Genomic DNA, 23,006 nt, shown 5'->3' with positions numbered 1-23,006 from the left:
AATCAAAATACAAACAACAACCAAAGGGATGAAATCCCTCACAACAACATCATTTCCTCCACCATCAAGACGAAGAAGAAGCCATGGCTGCCAAACAGGATCCGAGATCCAACGCAAAGAACCAGAACCAGAACAAGAACAGTAACAATGGAGAATGGGGGGTAAAATACCCATGCGTGAGCACCCATACTCGCCTAGGTAAGTGACTTGCACTTTGTAATTGCAGCCATATGAAACCTTCTGGAGTTTGAGGATGGAGAGAAGAGATTTGTTGTGGGGTTGATTGATTTTTGACTTGGAAACGTGAGGGAACGTCTGACAGAGAGAAGAAAATAAGAGAAAAATCGAGGAACAAGGTCCTCCTTTGCTGGACATAGCCAGGTAATACACCACAGAGGGTACAAAATCACCACAAGGGTGAGAAAAAGCTGAAAACAGCTTGAGGAAGATGATGAACAGTGGAGATGGAAGGAAAAAAGTTGAAGCCTTTGCTATTGTGGCCTCCCCCAGCTCTGCAACCGTCGATCTAGATCCAGATGGATCAAGATCTGGGTGAGAGAGTGGGGAGGGGGATTGAAATCTCAGATCGGGTTTCTCTCTCTATGTTCTAGAGAGAGAAGCTCTCCACGGGTTCTGTCCAAGCACATTGAATATTGATTGTAGGAAAGCCTCTAACTCTGGCATTTAAGGGCTTTCCTTCATCAAACACATCCAAGTGAATATGAAGATCATCAAATAGCAACCCTCTAAAAGCTCAAGCAAAGTGATGAGAAAAATGGATGGTCGAACTCTCTAGACATGTTCCTAACCAATCAAAGATGCCTTTCTTTGCCAGTTTCTACAGTACTCAAATAATTGTCAACACTAAAAAGAGCATGCACCTTGACAATGTTGTTCAACTTCACATTAAGATAACATGCAGAATGCGAGGGGGAAAACACGGCAACCTGATAAAAAAACATTCATTAGTCATTCCCATGGTGTTGATTGTGACATTAGTATATAAATTACAACTCGCTAAAGATAATCAGTGTTTAAGAAAACATGAAACTCTAACTGTAAATGAGACATCGGAAACCCAACCTTCTGCAGAACCAAAACTGCACCCACAGAAATGCTCTTCCCAAACTCTCCTTCGGAAAGGGCTTTGCGGTGAATGGTGGCACCAATTTGTACCTGTAGGATCCTGAAGCCAAAACTTCAGCCACATACACATTGCTATCTCTAATGGCACAAAGTGAAAAGTTCAGGGAGCAAATCTATTTCTTAGTTTACGAAAGCTAAGACCGACAAATAACCACAGAAAAACCCCACATTTATATACACACTCACCTTCAAAGTCAACTCATGAGATCACCAAGACCATTTGGGGTGCAAGATTTGATCATAGCAATAACCTAATCAACCAGCAAGCACAGAACACCACACGAATCAGATTTTGTATTATCCTGCAGATTTTAAATAAGCACATGTTCTTGAACCAACTAATAAAACAGCTTTCTTAACAAAGGAGTTCAAGAAGTTTCTCAAAAACAAAACTCCATGAGGAGTCCCAGTGCTCCCCGAAAAAATTTTCACAGTAGCAATAATGGAAATAGTGATTACGGTGGGAAGAATGGGAAAAGTAGCTTCAAAGGAACTCATTCAGGAAAAACCAAGTGTTATGAATGTGGAGGTTATGGTCATATTTCCACTGACTGTGGAAATAGAAAACATGGGAACAGTCAAAATAAGTCGCTACTATCAACATGGAGTGATGATGAAACTCAGGAAAGTGAAAATGTGGCATTTGTATCATCTTTATTAGCTGACTCTGAGAGTGATGAGATATTCTCAGATGATGAAACTACTATCCGCTGCAAGCAACTCTATAAGGCATCAAAAGCCACATTGATCAAGAACATGGAATTGGAAATAGAAGTTGAGAAGTTGAAGGCTGAAAAAGGAGAGATGCAGCACCTGTTAAAGGAATCTCAGACCTTGTTGGATCAAGAACGGAATAGGTTCGCTGATGAATTAGCAAATGTGTCAAATGACGAAGAAGTGTCAGCATGGAAAAATGAGCGTCTGGAACTTAACAAAAAAATCAAAGTGCTGGAACTTGAGGTAAAAGGGCAAGACACTTTAAACTTAAATTTGTTAATAGAAATTGATTCCTTGCAGGATGAACTAAAAGTCACACAAGAAAAATTTACCAAGTTCGACATCAGTTCAGGAGCTATATCCAAACTGTTTGGATCAGGTAAAGCCCCACATGACACTTCTGGACTTGGCTACTCTGGTGAAAGTTCTAAAGGTACAAAGTTTGTAAAAGAAACTCGACAAACTGTTGAGAATAACGAATCAAGCACCGAACCTGTCAAAAGGATCAAGGAGCATAAATATGCTCAACAGGTAAAGGTTGACCAAGGAACTGCTACTGGTCAAAACAGGTATCTCAATTCCAAGAATTTTATTCCTACCTGTCATTACTGTGGTAAGATAGGACATATTAGACCAAGATGTAACGAGAGAATTAAGGCACAGATTGTTCAAGGAAGGTGTAGTGTAGAATCACTACAAATTGAACTTAGAGAGCAAAAGGAACTTATCAATAAGCTGACTGATTTATTTTCTACAAGCAACTTAAAAATTGCCAAAGATAAACCTGTCTGGACTAGGAAAAGCAGTTCTCTTGCTCACACTGATGCTACTTGTCTTATCACATGTGTGAAACCAGGTGAAAAAGTGACACACATTGAGGCCACCTGTCTAGTTGCTCTAACAGCTTTGGAAGACAAACGCAAAGATTTCTGGTATGTTGATAGTGGCTGTTCGCGACACATGACTAAAGACAAAGCATGGTTCTCTTCCTTTGAGGATGAATGCACAACAGGATCTGTCACCTTTGGTGATGGGAGGAAAGCAAACATACTAGCACGAGGCACTGTCAATACACCCATTCCAAATCTCAAGAATGTACTCTATGTTGAAGGACTGACAGCAAATTTAATTAGTGTCAGTCACTTGGCTGATGACTATGAAGATGTATGGTTCAATAAACAACGATGTCTAGTGTTAAATCACAAAGGGGAAGGCATCATGGGAGGTAAGAGATCCTTTGATAACTGTTACCATATTAAAGCTAATTAATGAATCTTCTTCTGCGCAGTCTTGTCTTTCAGTGCAATCCACAGAGGAGACATTTGAATTATGGCACATGAGACTTGGACATGTGAACTATTAAGATCTGCTAAAGTTAGCTTCCAAGCAATGTGTCAGAGGCTTACCATCCCTAAAAGGCAAGACAGATAAGATGTGTGGAGGCTGCAAAATTGGGAAGCAGATCAAGACTCCTCACAAAGTGGTGAACTCAGCTACAACCACAAAAGTTATGGAACTGCTCCACATGGATCTTATGGGACCAGCTCAAACCGAAAGTATTGGAGGTAAAATCTATATGTTGGTAGTGGTAGATGATTTCTCAAGATTTATGTGGGTAAATTTTCTAAAAGACAAAGCTGAAACATTTGAATCTTTTAAAAGTGTAAGTCAGAAAATGTTGATAGAAAAGCAATCATCTAATCTGTGTATGATAAGGGTCAGATCTGATAATGGAACTGAGTTTAAAAATGCTGCTTTTACTAACTATTTCAATGAGCTTGGTGTTTCCCATGAGTTTTCAGCCCCAATCACTCCTCAACAAAATGGAATTGTTGAGAGGAAGAACAGAGTCCTGTTGGATATGGCCAGAGTCATGCTACATGATGCAAGTCTTAGCACCAACTTTTGGGCTGAAGCTATAAGCACTGCTTGCTACACCATAAATCGAGTCTTTCTCAGACCGGGCACTGACAAAACAGCATATGAACTTTGGAAAGGTAAGAAACCAAATGTAGGACACTTTCATGCTTTTGGAAGTATCTGCTACATTTTAAGGGATCGAGAACATCTTGGGAAATTTGATGTAAGGAGTGATGAAGGTGTGTTCCTAGGTTACTCCCTAAATAGTAGGGCTTATCGAGTTTACGGTGTTTACCACAAAAGAACTCGTGTGGTGATGGAATCTATCAATGTATCTATTGATGATCAGCTTGTCAAGCAGGAAGAGTCATATGCAGATACTTCTTCAACCTCAAACACACTGGCAGAATCTAAGTTAAACAATGATGAGGAAGAGGAAATAACTGACAGCATTTTTGAACCTACTCCGACAATGAGACAAGGTTTCAAACAAGTTCGAAAAGGATCATTCTAGTCAAGACATCATTGGGAGAGTTTCAGATGGCCTAAGGACCAGAAGTCAAGCTACCACACAAGTAAGTCAAGATCAGGTAAGCCATGACAATGTATTGCTTTGTTTTATCTCTGAAAATCTGATGAACATAAATGTAATATCCCAGTTTGGTTTTGTGTCATTGGTTGAACCAAAAAATGCTAGGGAAGCCTTATTGGATGATCAATGGATTAGTGCTATGCAGGAAGAATTGAATCAGTTTGCTAGGAATGATGTGTGGTACTTAGTACCAAGACCTAGTAATTGCAATGTCATAGGGACTAAATGGATTTTCAGAAATAAAAGTGATGAAAAAGGGAATGTCATTAGAAACAAAGCTAGGCTAGTTGCACAGGGATATTCACAGGTCGAGGGACTTGATTTTGATTAAACTTTCGCTCCTGTTGCACGACTAGAGTCTGTGAGATTACTTTTGTCTGTGGCTTGTCATCTTAGGTTCAAACTGTTCCAAATGGATGTCAAAACTGCTTTTCTCAATGGTATATTACAAGAAGAAGTTTATGTGGAACAACCTCAAGGTTTCAAAGATCCACATAACCTGGACCATGTCTACAGACTCAAGAAAGCCTTATATGGACTCAAGCAGGCTCCACGAGCCTGGTATGAAAGGCTTTCCAATCATCTTGTGGGAAAAGGGTACACGAGAGGATCAATTGATAAAACATTATTTGTAAAACAAGTGAAAAATGATCTTATCATTGCTCAGGTGTATGTTGATGACATTGTTTTTGGTTCTACATCTAAATATCTTGTCAATGAATTTCAATCTGTCATGGAAAGTGAATTTGAAATGAGCATGTGTGGTGAGCTAACCTTTTTCCTTGGACTGCAAGTAAAGCAACTTGACGTAGGTATCTTTCTCTCTCAAACCAAATATGCTGAGAATCTCATCAAGAAATTTGGCATTGAATCCAAGAAAGTGGTTAACAATCCCATGAGCACCACTACTAAGCTGAGCGAAGATCCGCATGGAAAATCAATCGATTCCACTCTCTATAGAAGCATGATTGGAAGCTTGCTGTATCTCACTGCCAGTCGACCTGATATTTCCTACAATGTGGGAGTGTGTGCTCGATTTCAAGCAAATCCCAAGGAATCACACTTGGAAGCTGTCAAAAGAATCATCCGATATATTTCAGGTACAGTTAACTGTGGTATTTTCTATACCTTCGACACTAACGTGGAAATTGCAGGGTATTCTGATGCTGACTGGGGAGGAAACTTAAAGGATAGAAAAAGCACTTCTGGAGGCTGTTTCTTTATTGGGAACAATCTTGTGGCTTGGCACAGCAAGAAACAAAATTGCATTTCCCTATCTACTGCAGAGGCTGAGTATGTTGCAGTTGAGAGTTGCTGCACACAAATGCTTTGGATGAAGCAAATGCTTCATGATTATGGCATCGCTCAAGGTAAGTTGTTTATCTTCTGTGACAACACAAGTGCTATTAACATCACAAAAAGTCATGTTCAACACTCTAGAACAAAACACATTGATATTCGCTATCACTTTATTAGGGATTTGGTTTAGCAGAATATACTTGAGTTAAGTTTTGTGCCCACTGATAGTCAACTTGCTGATCTGTTCACAAAACCACTGGACACTGCAAGGTTTGAATTTTTGAGAAATGCACTGGGGATATGTTCCAAGTATTGAGGCACAAGAATGTCTGTCTACTGTTGAGTGAGAAAATTGTGATCTTAGTGTCCTTTGACCACTGTCACTATTGAATTGCACATATATTCAGTTATGTATCCATTATTGCCATGCCTTATTCTGGACAAAAATTGTGTACTCATGTTTAGTATCTTAATCAGTTAAACTTCTTATGCACTCTCACTTATAGCCTACGTGGTGGCATGCTCCTTGTTTACTGTCAAGAGAGCATCGGTGAAGTCGGAGAACTGCCCAAAATGCTCAGATGTTTCATTCCTTCTTCTCAAAGTAATCAGGTCCTAGTTGTGGTGAACTTTCTAGGATTTGTAAGAAACGAGAATGGATAAATGCAGTCCTCCTCTCAAAGTCATCAGGCCCTAGTTGTGGTGAACTTTCTAGGGTTTGCAAGAAACGAGTTGGTGGGTGACCTATGTACATAAATTGTGAAAATACGAACAACAACTCGAGACTCTCTCCATGGAGCATCCTTGTTATGCTTAGTACCCTAAGATCGTCTGGTCTGGGAGTTACTGAGAAGGGTCTTGTTACATGAGTTATTGTCGTTACAAAATAAAGAAGTCTATGACTCAACTAAAATAAGTACCTAGGAACAATGTTTCCTACTTCTCCTAGAAGACTTCCTTAGCTCAGTTTATATGATTAGTTCTTCTCCTTCACTTCTCCTCTCTTTCCTTAAACCTGTTTCTAAGCCCTACGTACTGTTATACTCACATTTGTCACAAGTTTACTCCTTAAGGTCTAATATTGAGTACCAATTCTATTTGTTGATAGAATACATCATGGTTGATGCTTTGGAATATATTCCTTTCACTAATTGATTTGTGCTCTCTGTGTTTCGACTATGCTATATTTTCTCCTTCCATTATGACAAATGCATTCATTGCTTCGATACTTGGCAGCGGCATATATTGTGTGATATAATTGCAAATTCTGGGAATCTATATTTCTCTTGGACTCTCTATATTTGACTGCCATCTGGTTGCACTTAATTTCCTTACTGATTAAGCCTAAGTTGAGGGGGAGATGTTATTTGCATGTGTGTATCTCGGAACCATCTTGGAAACGCTATCTCCAACTGGCCTGTCTCTTCGCTTTCTCTAACCCTACTGGTTCGATATATATCCCTTCTATCATACCTCTCTCGGATTTCACTCTGGTTTGTCTAAGTGTGCAGGCCTTTCAAACTCTCTCATCATGGTTCACACGAAGATCACCTCACTCATTGGTGGACATCAGCGTCTCCCTCCTCCTGAGGAGGGCCACTAGGCCGCTGCCAAAGTCGGCGTCCTCCATCCTGGCATGCATCGCGAACGAAGCCGGAGTCCTCCTCCTCTCTCTCGTCAGCCTTCTCACATTCCTCTTGAAGCATCTTCCTCTGCCTTGCCTTCTCCAGTCTCTCTGGACAGTCTTCGTGACACCGTCCTGGTGGCTGACTGGCGGATCGCTTGCCTCACAAATGATATGGATGATATGCACTCCCTCCTGGTCCGCACCAACCACACTCTGACCAACCTCCTCAAGGAAGTCCGGAACATGCAGCGCTACCCTCCTGGGTTTGGCGCTCCTGGTCCGTCCACTAATGTCAAGGAAGAAGATGCACCGGAGGACAGCACCGCTTCCATGGATAGCGAGGAGTTTCCGGACACCGTGACCAAAATGCTGGAGGAGTTTGATGTGCCTTCCCATTCTTTCTGTTTTATTTCTGTTTCTGCATTTTATTTTTTCTTGAACAATATTTAGTTTGGTTTTGGGTTTGTAAGTGCATAAGCACAGACCTTTTGGGATGCTTATTATTATTATTTGATATTTGTTTTGATGGCTTGGATCTGTAAAAGGATGGAAACTGATTCCTTAATCCAAGTAGCATTTTTTTGTTCATGATAAGTGGCTGTCTGTGAAATCTAACATGCAGGAGTACAGAGATGAAAATTGTCATGTGTTGAATGGGAATGCCCAAAGGGGGAGATTGTAAGTACATTGGACTATTCCTATTCAACACATGACTTTCCCAAGGCCACTAGGAAATCAGAAAGTGAAAAGCATTAGGAGAGTATCTCTCCTACTTGTTCGGAGGCTCAAAGAAAATAAAAGAAGATCGCAGAATCGTATCATGGAGAGGAAATCAAGGAAGATAACTCTCACTGATCTCGAGATAAAGGTGTCTTTTAATCCATACATTTTGCACGATTCTAAATTGATATGCATTGCCTTTAATTGATCTGAAAAATCTCATTTGAGTGCATATCCGATTGAGACACTGTTTACAGTTAGAAAATATTTGATTGTATATTCAAAACAGTTTTAAAACCTTTCCATGTTTATCTTATTCGGTGATTAAGAAAATATTTGATTGAGGGGGAGTCTTGCTCCTCTATATAAGGTTTTCGAACTGATTCATGATGTAGAGTTTTTGGCGTTAGGCATCTTTAACTGTTTCATGTGTTGCATGATCTTCATAAACTGATTTATGAAAAACTCTCTTTGATATTTACCTTTCATGTTCACTGCATTCTTTCTCACATATCATACTTGAGATAAGTGAGCCCTTGATACAAGGCGAAAGGGAAAGATTGATTCGTTGAAGCTTACCAAACATTGAGAGACTTAAGTTTGCAGTATAGGATTTTCAAATTGTATACAAGTTAGCTGTGTTGCTAGTAACGTGGTTGTGTTGAATACTACGACTTGTGATCTGTAACAATTTGATTTAATAGTGGATTTGTTTCTCGTGTTGGGTACGTTAAAAGTCACGCAGTGAAGTTTCCTCAGTGGTGAGGTTTACATTGCGTCAGCAATTGTTGAGGTATTCCTAATTGTGTTGTTTATTTACAAAGCATAGGGTTCAAAAACATAGGGTTCTGTTCCATCTAGTGTTTTCAACAATGTTGTACAACTTCACATTAATATAACATGCAGAGTGCGAGGGGGGAACACGCAACCTGATAAAAAACATTCATTAGTCATTCCCATGGTGTTGATTGTGACATTAGTATCTAAATCACAACTCGCTAAAGATAATTAGTGTTTAAGAAAACATGAAACTCTTAACTTTAAATGAGACATCGGAAAACCCAACCTTCTGCAGAACCAAAACTGCACCCACAGAAATGCTCTTCCCAAACTCTCCTTCGGAAAGGGCCTTGCGGTGGATGGTGGCACCAATTGTACCTGTAGGATCCTGAAGCCAAAACTTCAGCCGCATACACGTTGCTGTCTCTAATGGCACAAAGTGAAAAGTTCAGGGAGCAAATCTAGTTCTTAGTTTACGAAAGCTACGACCGACAAATGATCGACCAATGAAAAACCACACATTTATGTACACACTCACTTTCAAAGTCAACTCATGAGATCACCAAGACCATTTGGGGTTCAAGATTTGATCATAGCAACAACCTAATCAATCAGCAAGCACAGAACACCATACGAATAAGATTTTGTATTATCCTGCAGATTTTAAATATGCACATGTTCTTGAACCAACAAATAAAACAGCAGCCGCTGCTGCTGAAAGATTGAGGAAGTTATTTCTTCAATAGGTGATCAAGTCCATGCACAATTTTTGGAAAGCACAAGAAAAAGTTGCTGAAAATCATCAAAGTTCACTCAGCCCTGCAAGACCAATTCATACAGTTGACAGTTTGCACAGCAGTTTTGAACTTCTGATGAGAAGGGATGCTTTTAAGGGATCTGAGTTATTGTTTGATCTGATAAGTTTTTTGAGCATTAGATTATTATTGTTTACAATTGTCACAATATATGTTACTAATCAATTTTGTTTCTCTAAATATTAGCTGAGCTTTAATGCATTTGATCATGATTGAGCAAAGCCATTATGATATCATTTTCTCCAACTTCTTAATTTCTTTTTGGTAGTTCAAATTTTGGTAATGCATTATAATGTCATAATGCATGGCTCGCTCAAAAGCATGCCGGAATGATGCTCAAAGACGGATGCAATAATTGGAATGTGATCCTTTTCATATATCCCTAGATGCAGTGCCAACTCCCCCAACGCCTAAAGTGCAGATTACAGTGATCCTTAGCCAAATCTTGGAAACAAAATAAGAAAAAGTAAAGGTCATGACATGATTTTCAGGCAATCTACAACTAAATTAAGAGAGGTTAGGGAGCTAACGTAACGCAAAATTCTCATATAAACGAGGAATAAAACAAAAATCTGCATAATTCTCATTTGTTAATATTTTGTTGGTCGGTCTATTCCAAACTATTACATACAAAACTCCCAAATCCTCTACCTACTAAACAAACTTAATAACCGGGCTAGATCTGGGCAAGCTTTCTCTTATTAGCTCCATCCCTTTTCAAACTTTCTTTGATACTGGAATAAGCATTGCCCGTACTTTCTTTTGCTTCTTCTGGCATGTTCAAGGGGGTCAAAGTCTCCATTTCTTCAATTTCCATTATATCTCCACATACCCTGAATTGTAAAATAAAATCAGAAATCATATAAAGCAGAATAAAAGATACTCCAAATTTTATATAAATTTACAACTCATATAAAGCAGAATAAAAGATACTCCAAATTTTATATAAATTACAAGAGGAAACCAAAAAAGGTGATGAAGGAACCTATGGCTTGAAGGAGAAAAGTAACAACTCACCTTTTATCTTCTTGTTTTATTTGGTTCATGGGGGTAGCAATACCTTCTTCTTTAGTCGGCAACATATTCCTCTTTAACTGGATCAGGAAAAAATAAAAGAAGAAAACTAAGCTTAAATACAGAACTGCCGAAGCATAACACAAGTACACAACAATATTCAGCAACAAATCACCTCAAAAATATAATAGCTAGGCTGCCAAAGTTCTGAAAAATCTCATTTGCAAAACTCGTATATTCTAACATCCCATCAAATACATGAATACCAACAATCTTTTTGAACCACCCGCCAAATAAAAGCAAACAGTCTTTTATAGACCAAAAGCGAGACAAAAAAGACCAGCAAAGTGCTTCAGAAAAGTACCAACATCAGTCAATCCATCAAAAATTTGTAAACCAAATCTCATTTAAAGAAGGGAAAACAGTCAAATCTAGCCTTGTTCAAAGATTTCCCAATGAATTTGGAAGGAAAAGGGTAGTGTAGACACAATATTAAGTGACAAGAGAGGCACTATAGCCTGCAAATCTTGACTTATGGTCCAAACTTTGGATAATACTCTCCCAAAGAGAATTTACTGGAAAAACAAGCATGACTTAGAGCTAGTTTATGTTCTGGAAAGAATATGTTTTGGAGATCAGATCAAAAAGAGGTTTGCAGATAAACTAGTATGTAACAACTAACAAGGGTTTCATAATCCAGACAAAAAGCAAATGAACCTAAGAACCCAACAACCTAAAAACAACATCTCACTATGTCAAAAAGGCCTTCAGACGACAGAACTGTTCTGTCGTCTGAACGAACCAAAATGTGTCGTCTAGTACGATGTCGTGTCTTGGGCGTATCGAACGACAGAAGAGTTCTGTCGTCTGAATTTTCAGACGACATAAAAAATGTGTCGTCTGATGAGTTTTGCATTTTGGGAACATTGTGATCTGTTTCTTTAAAAGCATTCAAACAACTGTTTTGTATTGTCTGATAAACAAAACAATGACAGTATTTTTTGAAATACTATTCTGTGAAGCATATTGCAAGACTTATTTGTGTGGTGTGAATGCCTTTAAATAAGAAATATGAAGACTCATATGTAGTGTCTTCTCTCATATAACAACACTTAAAGGTTGTGCTAATTTACTTTACACGACAATTATATGTGGTTGTAATGTGTATCAGAGGACAATTAAGTGTCGTTCTATGGTTTATTTGTATGACATTTAAGTGTTGAGTGAAAGATTTTTCAATTATACATATGTGATGTTGGGAAATGGTTTAGACAATAGATTTTTGTTATGTCAATCTCATTACGACGACAAATTTTTGTGGTCTGAATATAACAAGGACCACTAATTTATATTGTCTGTAATCACGTCCAATCACACTTATTTGTTGTTGTTATACACTTTAGCCAGTACTTTGAACTAACTTATGTTGTTGTTTTGGCTTTCAGACTACAATTTTCTGTTGTCCCATTGTCAAACAGACAATAGACTTATTATTGATTTTTGTGTTATGTCTGTGCAGCTGCAACCACACATTTTGGTGTGCTTTTGTTGTAGCTTGCAGTTTGTGATGACACATTTTAGTAGTCCCCTGTACAATTGGTATGCATGCATTCTGGAAATTAAAATTGGCTATTCCTGAAACCATAAAATCCACATCCAAAATCATTCATTGCAATTTCCATTAATCCACCATTGTCTCAGGTACATAGTTCTAATCATCAACATCAGAACCTAATCATCAACATCACAGTTCTAATCATCAACATCAGTTCTACCATTGTCTCAGGTACATAGTTCTAATCATCAACATCAGAACCTAATCATCAACATCACAGTTCTAAACAGCCCATATATACTAAACTGGGCAGCCACCAAAATATATGCATGCAGTACTGCTTGCTAATAAACCAGAAGCACAACACAATGTGGGCAACCAACTAAACAACAAGCAAAATAGCTAGCAGTACTGCAATCAAAATCTGGCCTATATATATATATATATATATATATCAACTATCCATGTCCAAAAGTTGATGCACTAGTTAATAAACCTACACATGCACTAGTTATCTCTGAACTTCATAACATACTTTGCCCACTCTGCCCGGACAACATCAACATTCTCCATTGTGTAATAGTGATTTGCTTTTCTTTCCCACTGCAAGGACAGAAGTTTAGTTATGCATAACAATGGATAATTAATCCAATAAATCACTAGTACAATAAATTAGTTACTGATTACCTTAGCACTCCACTCTTGGTTTTTGTCCTCTACTATATCCCTCATGTAATGCATAATCCAATATCCACAAGTCTTATCACCCATCTGCTCCGGAATGCCCTGAAAGAAATAAATATTTTCAGTACCTAATAAACCTTGCCTGAACTAGAAAAATGCAAATATAAATAGTTAGCTAGATGGGGAACACATACTGCACAGTTTTTCCATTGAACAGTCTTTCGGCCTTTCCTATGTTTTTGGGCATTGAATATTTTGATGGAGCTTCAACAACAACATAATACACAAAATTATGATGAAACTAACAACTTATAAATTGAGAATCGATAAAGATTGCAAAAAAAAAAGAGGACTAAACTGTTTGTACATAATACCAACAAAAAACCAACAAGCTAGCTGCACTTACTTGTCCACAATAGTTCTCCATTCACCGGTGATGAGTCGCCTCTTTAGCGGATCCATAAAATACACAACTTCTTCAGTGGGGTTCGCCACCGTCAACATCCAATGACAGCTGGCATTCAAATTTTTGATAATCAATACCAACATGAATCTGATCTAGGTACTTGCATTGCTATATTTATGAGATCAAAAGTCAATATTTACAAAAACAAAAATGCATGAATGAAGCTTTCGTACCCTGAATTATAGGGGACCAAAAAAATCTGACCAGGCTTCCCTCTTTCATAAGAAACTGACAACGAACGAGCCCGTTCAGTCGGATTTCCACAGCCAATGACACCAGTATTAGCAGGATCTACGAAGCCAATCATGTCAAGCATCTTCGATTTCTTCAACACTTGATAAAGGAAGCTGTAAAACCACAAGTCTCAAAATATCATTCAATAACACTGAATTAACAACTCCATTTAAAATGCATTACAGACCTCATATACATCACAACGCAGCCGGCAGAAACCTCCTCCATGTTGGTCATGGCATACACATCCCTTCTGAAGATGGCGACCTTCTTTCGATATCCAAATAATTCCTCGCCTAAGGTTGTGTGGATGGTGATCCCATCCTTTAAGTTATCATTAGCCCATGTGGCCAACGTCTTAAGTGGTGGAGGCAAATTGGGTGGCAGCTTGTCCAAATCATCATGATCAAAAAAATCATCATATGTATCCTTCTTTTTCCTCCTCACAATTTTATGCTTTTGTTGCTGCAATTGATATAAAAAATAACATTGCATGATTAGTATTTCTATATGATGTAATATAGCAGCTCATATGGTCATTTTGGTAAGAATAAAAAGGTTAAAAATGACAAATAATTTAAGCAAACTGCATTACCTTTGCATCAGCTGCAGTGGGTATAACCCAGTCTCTAGGCCAAGCAATGCATGTACCAATTGCATCGCGGACAAACAGAATCTCATCCTTAATAGGAATTGGTAGCAAAGCATTGGCAACAATAGATTTGGTGATCGACACTCGGACATTTTCCTCAACCAATGGAACACCATGGATGGTTTGCTTGCTGGACTCAACATCCACTTCAATGATCGTTCCTTCAGCCACTATGTTGTCCAATGAATCTATCGCAAGTTTACACCCTGACTGGACAATATTGGTGGACTGAACCTGCTAATTCAAACCAAAAAATATGTAAGCATTAGTCACATTTGAGGCAGCAATGTCATCAATATGGTTGATCAAATGTAATTGTAAAGAAAAGAAAAGAAAACTAATTGTAAGGAAAAAGAAAGTAAAGCTAGGGTAGCGATTAATTACCGGCACTTGCACTTGCTCCACAACTGCATTTTTTTTTGGAGTTAAATCATTCCTAACCTCCTCCTCAATAATCGAGGTTAGTTTGATGTTCAGCTCCCCATCCACAAAGACTTCATTCTCTTCAACTACTTTCTGCTGGTCCTCCCCTAAAACTAACTTCTTCTTGGCAGTTTTGGCGGCTTGAATTTCAATAGCTTTCAAACCAGCCTGTTCAAGTAGCCTTGAACAGCTGCCCTGACCAGAGCCTAAATCATTCAGCGGTGTCACAGGTTTGGGTGAGTCAGCTGGCATCTCTTTTCCCTTAACCATCGCTTCTAACTTCTGAAATCTTTCCTCCCAAGCAGCTCTTTCCCTAGCAATTTGTCGCTCCATCTCCAACTCCCATTTGGCTCTTTCCTGAGCAATGATATTTTCTTTCTCTTCTGCTAGTATCTTCTTAACACTTACCCTAACACTATCTTCTACATTTAGCATTGGGCGTTTAGGTAGATGAAAATATGCGGAAGGCTTGACGAAGCCACCAACACCGCGTACCCTACCAGGATACTCAGGATTTCCCAACGCCAAAGTCAGAACATCATCTGTTCCTTCAGGGTTGATTTCTCCTTCAGACACTTTCCTCTTCAAACTTTCCTGATATAGACATCAATCACAGCACACAAAAATTATCCTTCGGATACAAAACCTGGAAAAAAAAAAAAAAAAAAAACAACAAGTAATAAACAATTATAAAAAACTGAACTTACAATTTTTTCGACCTTCTTCTTCACTGCTGGCCCTTTGAAGTTGCCGCTCTTGTCTTGCCGGGCCTTTATCCACATCGTAGCACGATCCAATTCTTCAATCGGTATTTTTTCAGCCTATAAATATGAATAGATACGTGTGAGATCATGATCAGCTTTATGTAAACCGAAAAGAATAACAAATATATTGTAAATAGATTGTAAGACGAATACTGACCAATTCTTCTTGGAAGTTAGCATATCCTTTCCGTGACAATCGATGAGGATACTTATTCTCCTTCCTCTTTATTTTCTGCTTTTCACGGAGTACCTACAAAGCATATGTGAACTTATGCATTATATTTTAGTATTTGCATAATCAGTAACTAATAATGCATAAACTGTTCCACAACTGCATGTCCAAGTATGGTATTAGAGAAACCTGAAATTGTTCTGAAGTTCTATCAGCCACGAACGTATTCCATTCATCTACCTCAATGGATCGATAATCATCTGGAGGGAACTTTAAAAGTTCAGGAGAATCCAGATAGGGAATAATGTACCAGTTCGTTAGTTTGCTCTTGAACTCTCTCCATTTGTGGCCGGCTGATGTAATCACCAATTTCTTCCATTCTTTTGGCACCACATAAGCATCCTACACATTAACGAATACAAAGTATCATAGCTTTAGTTACTGTGTTTTGAAAAAAATAAGAATAATGAAATGTAAATTAGTGAACAGCAACAACTTATATATCGACTGATTGTTTACCTGAATACTATTCCAAATCTTGTCTTTTTCATCCAAAGGCACATTTCTCCAATCATTTATAGATATTGGGATCTTGGTGCGTGCTAACACCCCAATGTATGACTGCATCTCCTTAGCTGCCTTCCCAATTGGCTCCCCATCAGCATTAGAATTCACCTTTAGCTTCTTTCCTCGAATCAGTCGCCTAGTAATTTTATTCATGCTTACCATCCCTCGCTTAAGCAACCTCAATCCACCAGTGATGTTGTCATCATCATCAGAATCCTCGGATGACTTGCTCTTTGCAGACTTACGACCGGACGACGACTTCTTTGCTGCCACAGCCACCTTGGAATTTACTGCTTTAGGAGGTGCCATACGTCTCCTAGAGGACACATCCTTGCTGGACTGAGTAGCTTTATGTTTTCGCGGACTTCTCCTAGGAGAGGTAGCCTTGTTGGCTTCTATCAGTCTTGCTGCAGCCTTTTTGGGGGTAGTAGGTTTACGATTTGGAGAAGTAATAGGTGGTTCAGAGACGGTTTTTCTACAACGTTTCATCTGCACCGCCTTCATCCTTAAGGCTATAGATCTAGCAACTTTTGATGTGCTTGCAGATGGAGCCATGACCTGCAATACACAATAAACACAGTTAGCCCCATAATATAGGTTAACAATTAATGTCAATAAACATATGAAACAAAAACACATAAAACAATGAAATAACAAACACATAAAGCAATTAATGAAATTACTAACACAACTCAAAATTAAACAACACAGAAGACAATGAAATAACTAACATAATTGGAAGTGTTAATATACATGTTTCATCAAACACATCAGTACATAGGTGGGGAAATTTTAAAACAAGTCAATCATGAACAAACAACTTTAACTAAATGTTTTTTTTTCCCCTCAGCCACGTTGATTGCAGTCATTTTCCACCCATATTGCTTCATCTCCAGGACGCATATAATTGCTATGCTGATCACCATCTATATTATCAAAAGTCTCGATCGATGGCATTGTTGCTTCAAATGGCTGTTGTTCTACTTCAATATCTTCTAACTCCTCATCTGAATCAGTCCCTTGATAGTCTCTATCTGGGACCCTTACAACCACTGACCATTGAGGATCGAGGGGATCCTCAATGTAAAATATTTGCTTAACATGGCTAGCTAAGACAAAAGCATCATTAAGATGACCTTTCCTATTCAGATTTACCAATGTAAACCCTAGTTCATCTACTTTAATGCCCCTAACATTCTCAACCCAATCACATTTAAACAACGGTACCCTAAACTTGTAGTAGTCCACCTCCCATATTTGTTGTATGACACCATAGAAGTCCATATCATTAGTTTTGGGATTTTTATCCTTTGCACTAGAAACTTGCATTGCATCAGCCACCAAAAAAACCCCACTGTTTTGCACTGATCGCACATTGTCCCGCTCCTTAGTGTTGAAATCAACACCATTAACCTGGTATCCACTAAAGGTCGGCACTACATGATTCGGTCCACTTGACATCCACCTCATTGTTTCCGAAACATTATTGTCCGGAAACTGCAGTTCATTTGAAACCTTCAAATCAATAATAGATTACATTAGCGTAATGTTAAAATCTTATTTTTTGTTAATCACTAAGAATCAAGTATATGATCGCATACCCTTTCTTTTAACCAGACAGAAAAGGTCTTGTTTTGTTTATCCTTGAGCCACTTTTCATTTTTGGAAAACCTTGGATTGAGAAGCTTCAACAATTCCAGATGTTCACTGAATATCAAACACAGAAAACTCAATGATTTAAGTAACAAAATATTGAATCAATTCATGGACTGTAGGAAAACTGATGATAATTAAAAGTTTATGACTTACATGAAATAAGGACTTGCATCCTCGGTATTCTGCAATATACACAGATGTGCTTCATGCATCTCCTTGCCATAGACAGAAATCATGGTAGCGCCTGATAGCGGTTTGGATGCATTACGGGCTCGTGGTTTGGAACTTTCAGGGATTCCAGCAGTAGAAGCATCACTAAGCATACGTTCAGTGCAAAACTCAACAGCCTCTTCAACAATATAAGACTCTGCTATGCATCCCTCAGGATGCCTTCGACATCTAACCCACCCTTTAAAGACTTTCATGTACCTCTCGAAGGGGTACATCCACCGAAAAAATACTGGACCACAAAGCTGAACTTCTCGTACGAGATGCACAGTTAGATGGATCATAATGTCGAAAAATGAAGGCGGAAAATACTTCTCCAATAAGCAAACAGTAACAACCAAGTCTGCTTGCATTTTTTCCAGCTTCGAAACATCGATCACTTTAGCACATATTGCCTTGAAGAAAAGGCAAAAGCGGATTATTGCATACCTAACCGGCTTCTCAAGAACAGAACGTAAAGCAACAGGAAGAAGAATCTGCATGATAGTGTGACAGTCATGCGATTTCAGACCAGCAAGTTTTAAATCCTCCATAGAGACAAGATTCCTTACATTTGACGAAAACCTAACAGGAACTGTCATTTCAAAAAAAGAGCCACAAACTATTTTTTTTTCAGCAAGCATCAAGTTCCAACTAGCCAGAGGTAATTTATCCCTTTTGGCACCAACTTTTGGGTTCAAACCAGCCCTAATACCCATTTCCACCATGTCCAAACGCGCTGCAACCCCATCCTTTGTCTTCCCGGGAATGTTCAGCAGCGTACCAATGATGGCATCACAGCAATTCTTCTCAATGTGCATGACATCGAGATTATGTCGTACCGGAATATATTTCCAGTACTCTAGTTCAAAGAAGACAGACTTCTTCTTCCAGCAAGGTCTCCCTTGCTCTTCAACACCCTTGGCAGGAGGAGAGCGTTTCTTTTTCCCACACACACAATTCAGACCCTCTACTCTAGAAAACACCTCCTCTCCGGTTAATGGTAGAGGAGGTAGGTCCTCCTCTATGGTGTTGTCAAAAGCAGCAGCCTGTTTCCTATACGGATGATGTCTAGGTAGGAACCTGCGATGCCTCATGAATGCCATTTTTTTACCTCTCTTCAACCTATGAGGTCGAGTCTGGTCAAGGCATATTGGACAAGCATTGTATCCTTTAACAATGCTACCAGACAAGTTCCCGTATGCGGGAAAGTCATTAATAGTCCACAGCAGCACCGCTTTCAATTTGAAGTAGTCCCCTCTTAGTGCATCGTATACTCCCTCAACCCCATCCCACAATATTTTCAGATCATCTATTAATGGCTGCAAGTAGATGTCTATATCGTTACCAGGTTGCTTTGGTCCCGATATTAACAATGTTAACATCATAAACTTCCTCTTCATACAAAGCCATGGAGGAAGGTTATATGTGACCAGTATAACTGGCCAACAAGAATACTTGCTGCTTAGAGAACTATGCGGGTTAAATCCATCAGAAGATAGAGCTAGTCTGAGGTTTCTAGGGTCGCTACTGAATTCTGGATATTGCTTGTCAAGTAATTCCCAAGTAGGAGAATCAGCTGGGTGTCGCATCATTCCATCTTTCTTTCTACCAAACTCATGCCAAGTAAGATTCTTAGCTGTGTTGGTCGATTGATACAATCGTTTGAACCTTGGGATTGGTGGAAAGTACCATAAAACCTTTGCAGGTATCCCTTCTTTCACAGTTTTATCCCTACCCAATTTCCACCTTGGAACACCACAGTTGGGGCAGATGAGTGCATCTGCATGCTGCTGTCTATACAAGATGCAGTCATTAGGACATGCATGAATTTTTTCATACTCCATCCCTAAAGCACTAAGTGTCTTTTTCGCTTCATACAAAGACAAAGGAACCTGATTCCCTTCAGGAAGCAGACCCCCAATCATGATAAGCATATCTGAATAGCAAGCATCGGTCATTCCATGCTTTGCTTTCAAATTGAAGGTCTGAATCAGACCATTCAGCTTGGTTGTCTTCGTACAACCAGGGTACAAAGGTTGATCCCCATCCTCTACATACTTCAAAAACTCATTAGAGTCTTCGGAAATCTGCTCATCCTCACTTTCCCCAAAGCCCCAATCATTCTCCCCCATCCCAGGTTCCCAATCTACAGTTTCAGATTCAACTCTATTGTCATTCATAGCAGATGTAGCAGCTTCCCCATGCCACCTCCAATGCTTATAACTTTCGTTAATACCATTCCAAAATATATGATCCTTAATAACTCCAACAGAAAATCCCTCCGTGTTACTACATTTCAAGCAAGGACAAGAAATCTTGTTTTTGTTATTGGCATTAGACTCGGCAAACTTGAGAAACTCTGCTACTCCTACCTCAAACTTCTTTGATCTTCTATCAGCATGCATCCATGACTTATCCATCTTAAATATATAGGTTCCTTCATATATAACAAATTCAACACACTCAAATAGATGCTAATTGTAAAAGTAACATTGCTTAACATGCTCATACTTCTAATATACAGTATATTTGTTAAGACTAGTACTGGTAAGAGTGGTCTTAACACATACAAATTCATCCACATATAGCTGCAACAATTACATCGATCCATGACAATTCTAATGTTCAGATTGCATTCCATGCTGATACTTCTATTATACAAAATAATACAATACTCTATCACGGAATAAAAAATGAACTTATGATTATACTCAACTAGCTAGCAGTAAACATATAATCATTATGTGCAGGCAAAGACATCAGCAAAACGATAATTAGCTACTTGCTGACTCATATATATATATATAAATCACAAACATTGAAGACTCACCAGAAATTTTAACAAAAAAACCTTCTATTTTTCTCCACTACACTACTAGCAGTGAGCCTTCCTTCACAAATCCTTTTGTACCACCAAGTTTCCCTATCAAGGTCAACAAAACAAAAGGAACATGTTAGAAAAAGAAGAACTATTATTCAAACTCAAAACAAGAAAAAAAGACAAACAAAATCAAAATATCAAAAATATTATAAAGGATCATAGTGTCATATAAATTGCCGACTCACTTTGGGAATAAAAATTTACAAAATGGTTACTTTGTGTTCAGAGCGTCTCTCCTGTACGCCAATCTCGCCCTCCTGCTGCATTTGATATATTCTTGTGTTAGTACAACAAAGGCAAAAGAAAAAAAAAATGCAGATGTACATTTGACCACCCATCATGAAGAAGTTACAAAATAAGTTTAAAGAGGGTAGAAAGGGGTTACAATCTGACCTCAGAGTATTTAGCCTCTAAACACATCACTAAAGTGAGCACTAGAATTATTCAATCCTTAAGAGTTTACTTTTATAAAATAATAATAATAATCATATATGGCAGTCTTAGCAATGCATAAGCAAAGGGTCCTCGAACATTTCAGCTCTTAAAAGAGCAACCTTATTATTCTCCGTTTCTGATTTTTCTCATTTTGTTCTTTTCAATTTAACCCCAACCCAATGGAATGTAATTCTGAGAGCTATAGTAAAAAGAGATTTAGCAAACTATCACTACATTTATTAAAGAAAATCATCCAAATGCATTACTGTAAAGACCCAGCTCAAAACTTGAACCAAAACATCATTAACTACTAATAAAGCAAGTAAGAAGTTTATGGTAACAAGATTACCGACCAAACCACAGAAAGTACTCCATATAGTAATTACAAAGTAGAAGTATATGCACAGCTGTAAAGTATAATCAATAAAACATAATTATCAAGAAAAGAAACACAAAATCAGAAAGTAGAAGCCACTCGCACCACTACACAATTAAACAAAAGCAACAATCTCACAAAAGAAATGATCAATTTAAAATGTGCTTCATCCTAATCCAGAATATTAAAAAATCATTGATCTTTACCACATGTATCATCACATATGTAGTAGACTAACCTTTTCTAAAGTTAAAGACAGATCATCAGCATCACATAGAGAGACACCACCCTGCCAATAAGAAAAGAACAAACAGTTACACCACTTAAATTTTCTTGCACTAGTGATCTGAACAAATATCAAAATATACCACCACATTTCTACCATTGAATTGAAAACCTACTCTCTTTTAGGCAAATACCATTCCACTGCTGCACTAATTCAATTCATCGGGCAACAAAATAGACCATAAAATTATTTCAATCACCAAACTCAATTCAGTTTTTGGTTCTTCAAAAAATCAACCATGCTTATCGGGACGGTGTCCTCCCCATTCTTAATCTGCTATTAACAAAATCAGTTCAAAAGTGTACAAAGGACTAACCTTGCTACAATCACACCAACCAAGCCCCAATGGTCGATATAGCAAACTAATCTTTCTTGTAGGGAACTCTTGTGTTGGCTCTTGATTGCTTCGGGGTGAAGAATTTGAAGGTATAGATCTGCAAAACAACCGTGTTTCAATTAAACTTACCAATTTCATCTATTGAGAAACAAAACACATGCATTAAAAACCCAATAAAAACGAAATTGAACGAAACCCAGATCATATAAATCCCAGAAAAATTGACTAAAGCCAATACCTTTCTCAAAACAACGCTTCAATGGTGCAGTCGAGCTTCGAGAACAGAGGGAGAGCTAGGGCTAGTACCGGCGACCGTCCATGAGAGATTGAGAGAGAGAAGACGATGACTCACTGAGTGATTGACTTCGGATTGAAGGAGACACCAAGCAAAGTCATTTAATGCCGCCGTTTCGCCGCCGTCGTCTATCAAGGAGGCTGAGAGAGAGAGAGGTCTGGGTTTTAAGTAATCGGAACACTGAACGAGGATGAAAGGCACCCCTTCCCCAAATTGAAAAGAACCGAATCGAAATTGGCTGAGAGAGAACTGAGATCAGAGAGACCTAAGTGAAAAGGACAGAGAGAGAGGCTGGTGTTTTAGGTTTCACCGGTTCTAGGTCGAGATGAGACTGTTTCGCCGTCGTCGTCTATCAAGGAGGCTGAAAGAGAAAGAGAGAGGTCTGGGTTTTATGTAACCGGAACACTGAACGATGATGAAAGGCACCCCATCCCCAAATTGAA

The 23,006-nt window shown here is 38.5% G+C and overlaps 3 protein-coding genes across 3 annotated transcripts; 1 reads left to right on the top strand and 2 right to left on the bottom strand.

The window, feature by feature from the left end:
* The first annotated feature begins 1,542 nt into the window (after window positions 1-1,542).
* LOC133745095 (uncharacterized) lies at window positions 1,543-7,923 on the top strand. Its single transcript, XM_062173088.1, has 6 exons — window positions 1,543-3,088; window positions 3,228-4,216; window positions 4,383-4,495; window positions 4,712-5,685; window positions 7,345-7,625; window positions 7,864-7,923. The coding sequence occupies exons 1-6, from the start codon at window positions 1,543-1,545 to the stop codon at window positions 7,921-7,923; spliced, it is 3,963 nt and encodes a 1,320-aa protein (XP_062029072.1).
* A 4,347-nt stretch (window positions 7,924-12,270) lies between these two features.
* LOC133707123 (uncharacterized) lies at window positions 12,271-21,095 on the bottom strand. Its single transcript, XM_062132661.1, has 14 exons — window positions 21,020-21,095; window positions 20,784-20,876; window positions 16,040-16,645; window positions 15,710-15,922; window positions 15,506-15,598; window positions 15,292-15,405; window positions 14,546-15,178; window positions 14,105-14,395; window positions 13,697-13,974; window positions 13,449-13,622; window positions 13,216-13,323; window positions 13,004-13,073; window positions 12,813-12,911; window positions 12,271-12,728 (listed from the first exon to the last, which is right to left on the bottom strand). The coding sequence occupies exons 3-14, from the start codon at window positions 16,640-16,642 to the stop codon at window positions 12,633-12,635; spliced, it is 2,772 nt and encodes a 923-aa protein (XP_061988645.1). The 5' UTR covers window positions 16,643-16,645; window positions 20,784-20,876; window positions 21,020-21,095; the 3' UTR covers window positions 12,271-12,632.
* LOC133745094 (uncharacterized) lies at window positions 16,934-20,373 on the bottom strand. The gene is made up of 3 exons (XM_062173087.1): window positions 17,897-20,373; window positions 17,689-17,794; window positions 16,934-17,602 (listed from the first exon to the last, which is right to left on the bottom strand). The coding sequence occupies exons 1-3, from the start codon at window positions 20,371-20,373 to the stop codon at window positions 16,934-16,936; spliced, it is 3,252 nt and encodes a 1,083-aa protein (XP_062029071.1).
* Window positions 21,096-23,006: the final 1,911 nt, after the last annotated feature.

The sequence above is a fragment of the Rosa rugosa genome, chromosome 4 (assembly GCF_958449725.1).
Source record: "Rosa rugosa chromosome 4, drRosRugo1.1, whole genome shotgun sequence".
NCBI classification, from domain to species: Eukaryota; Viridiplantae; Streptophyta; class Magnoliopsida; order Rosales; family Rosaceae; genus Rosa; species Rosa rugosa.
The sequence above is the reverse complement of the archived record's forward strand: the minus strand, read 5'-3'. Positions and strand labels throughout refer to the sequence as shown.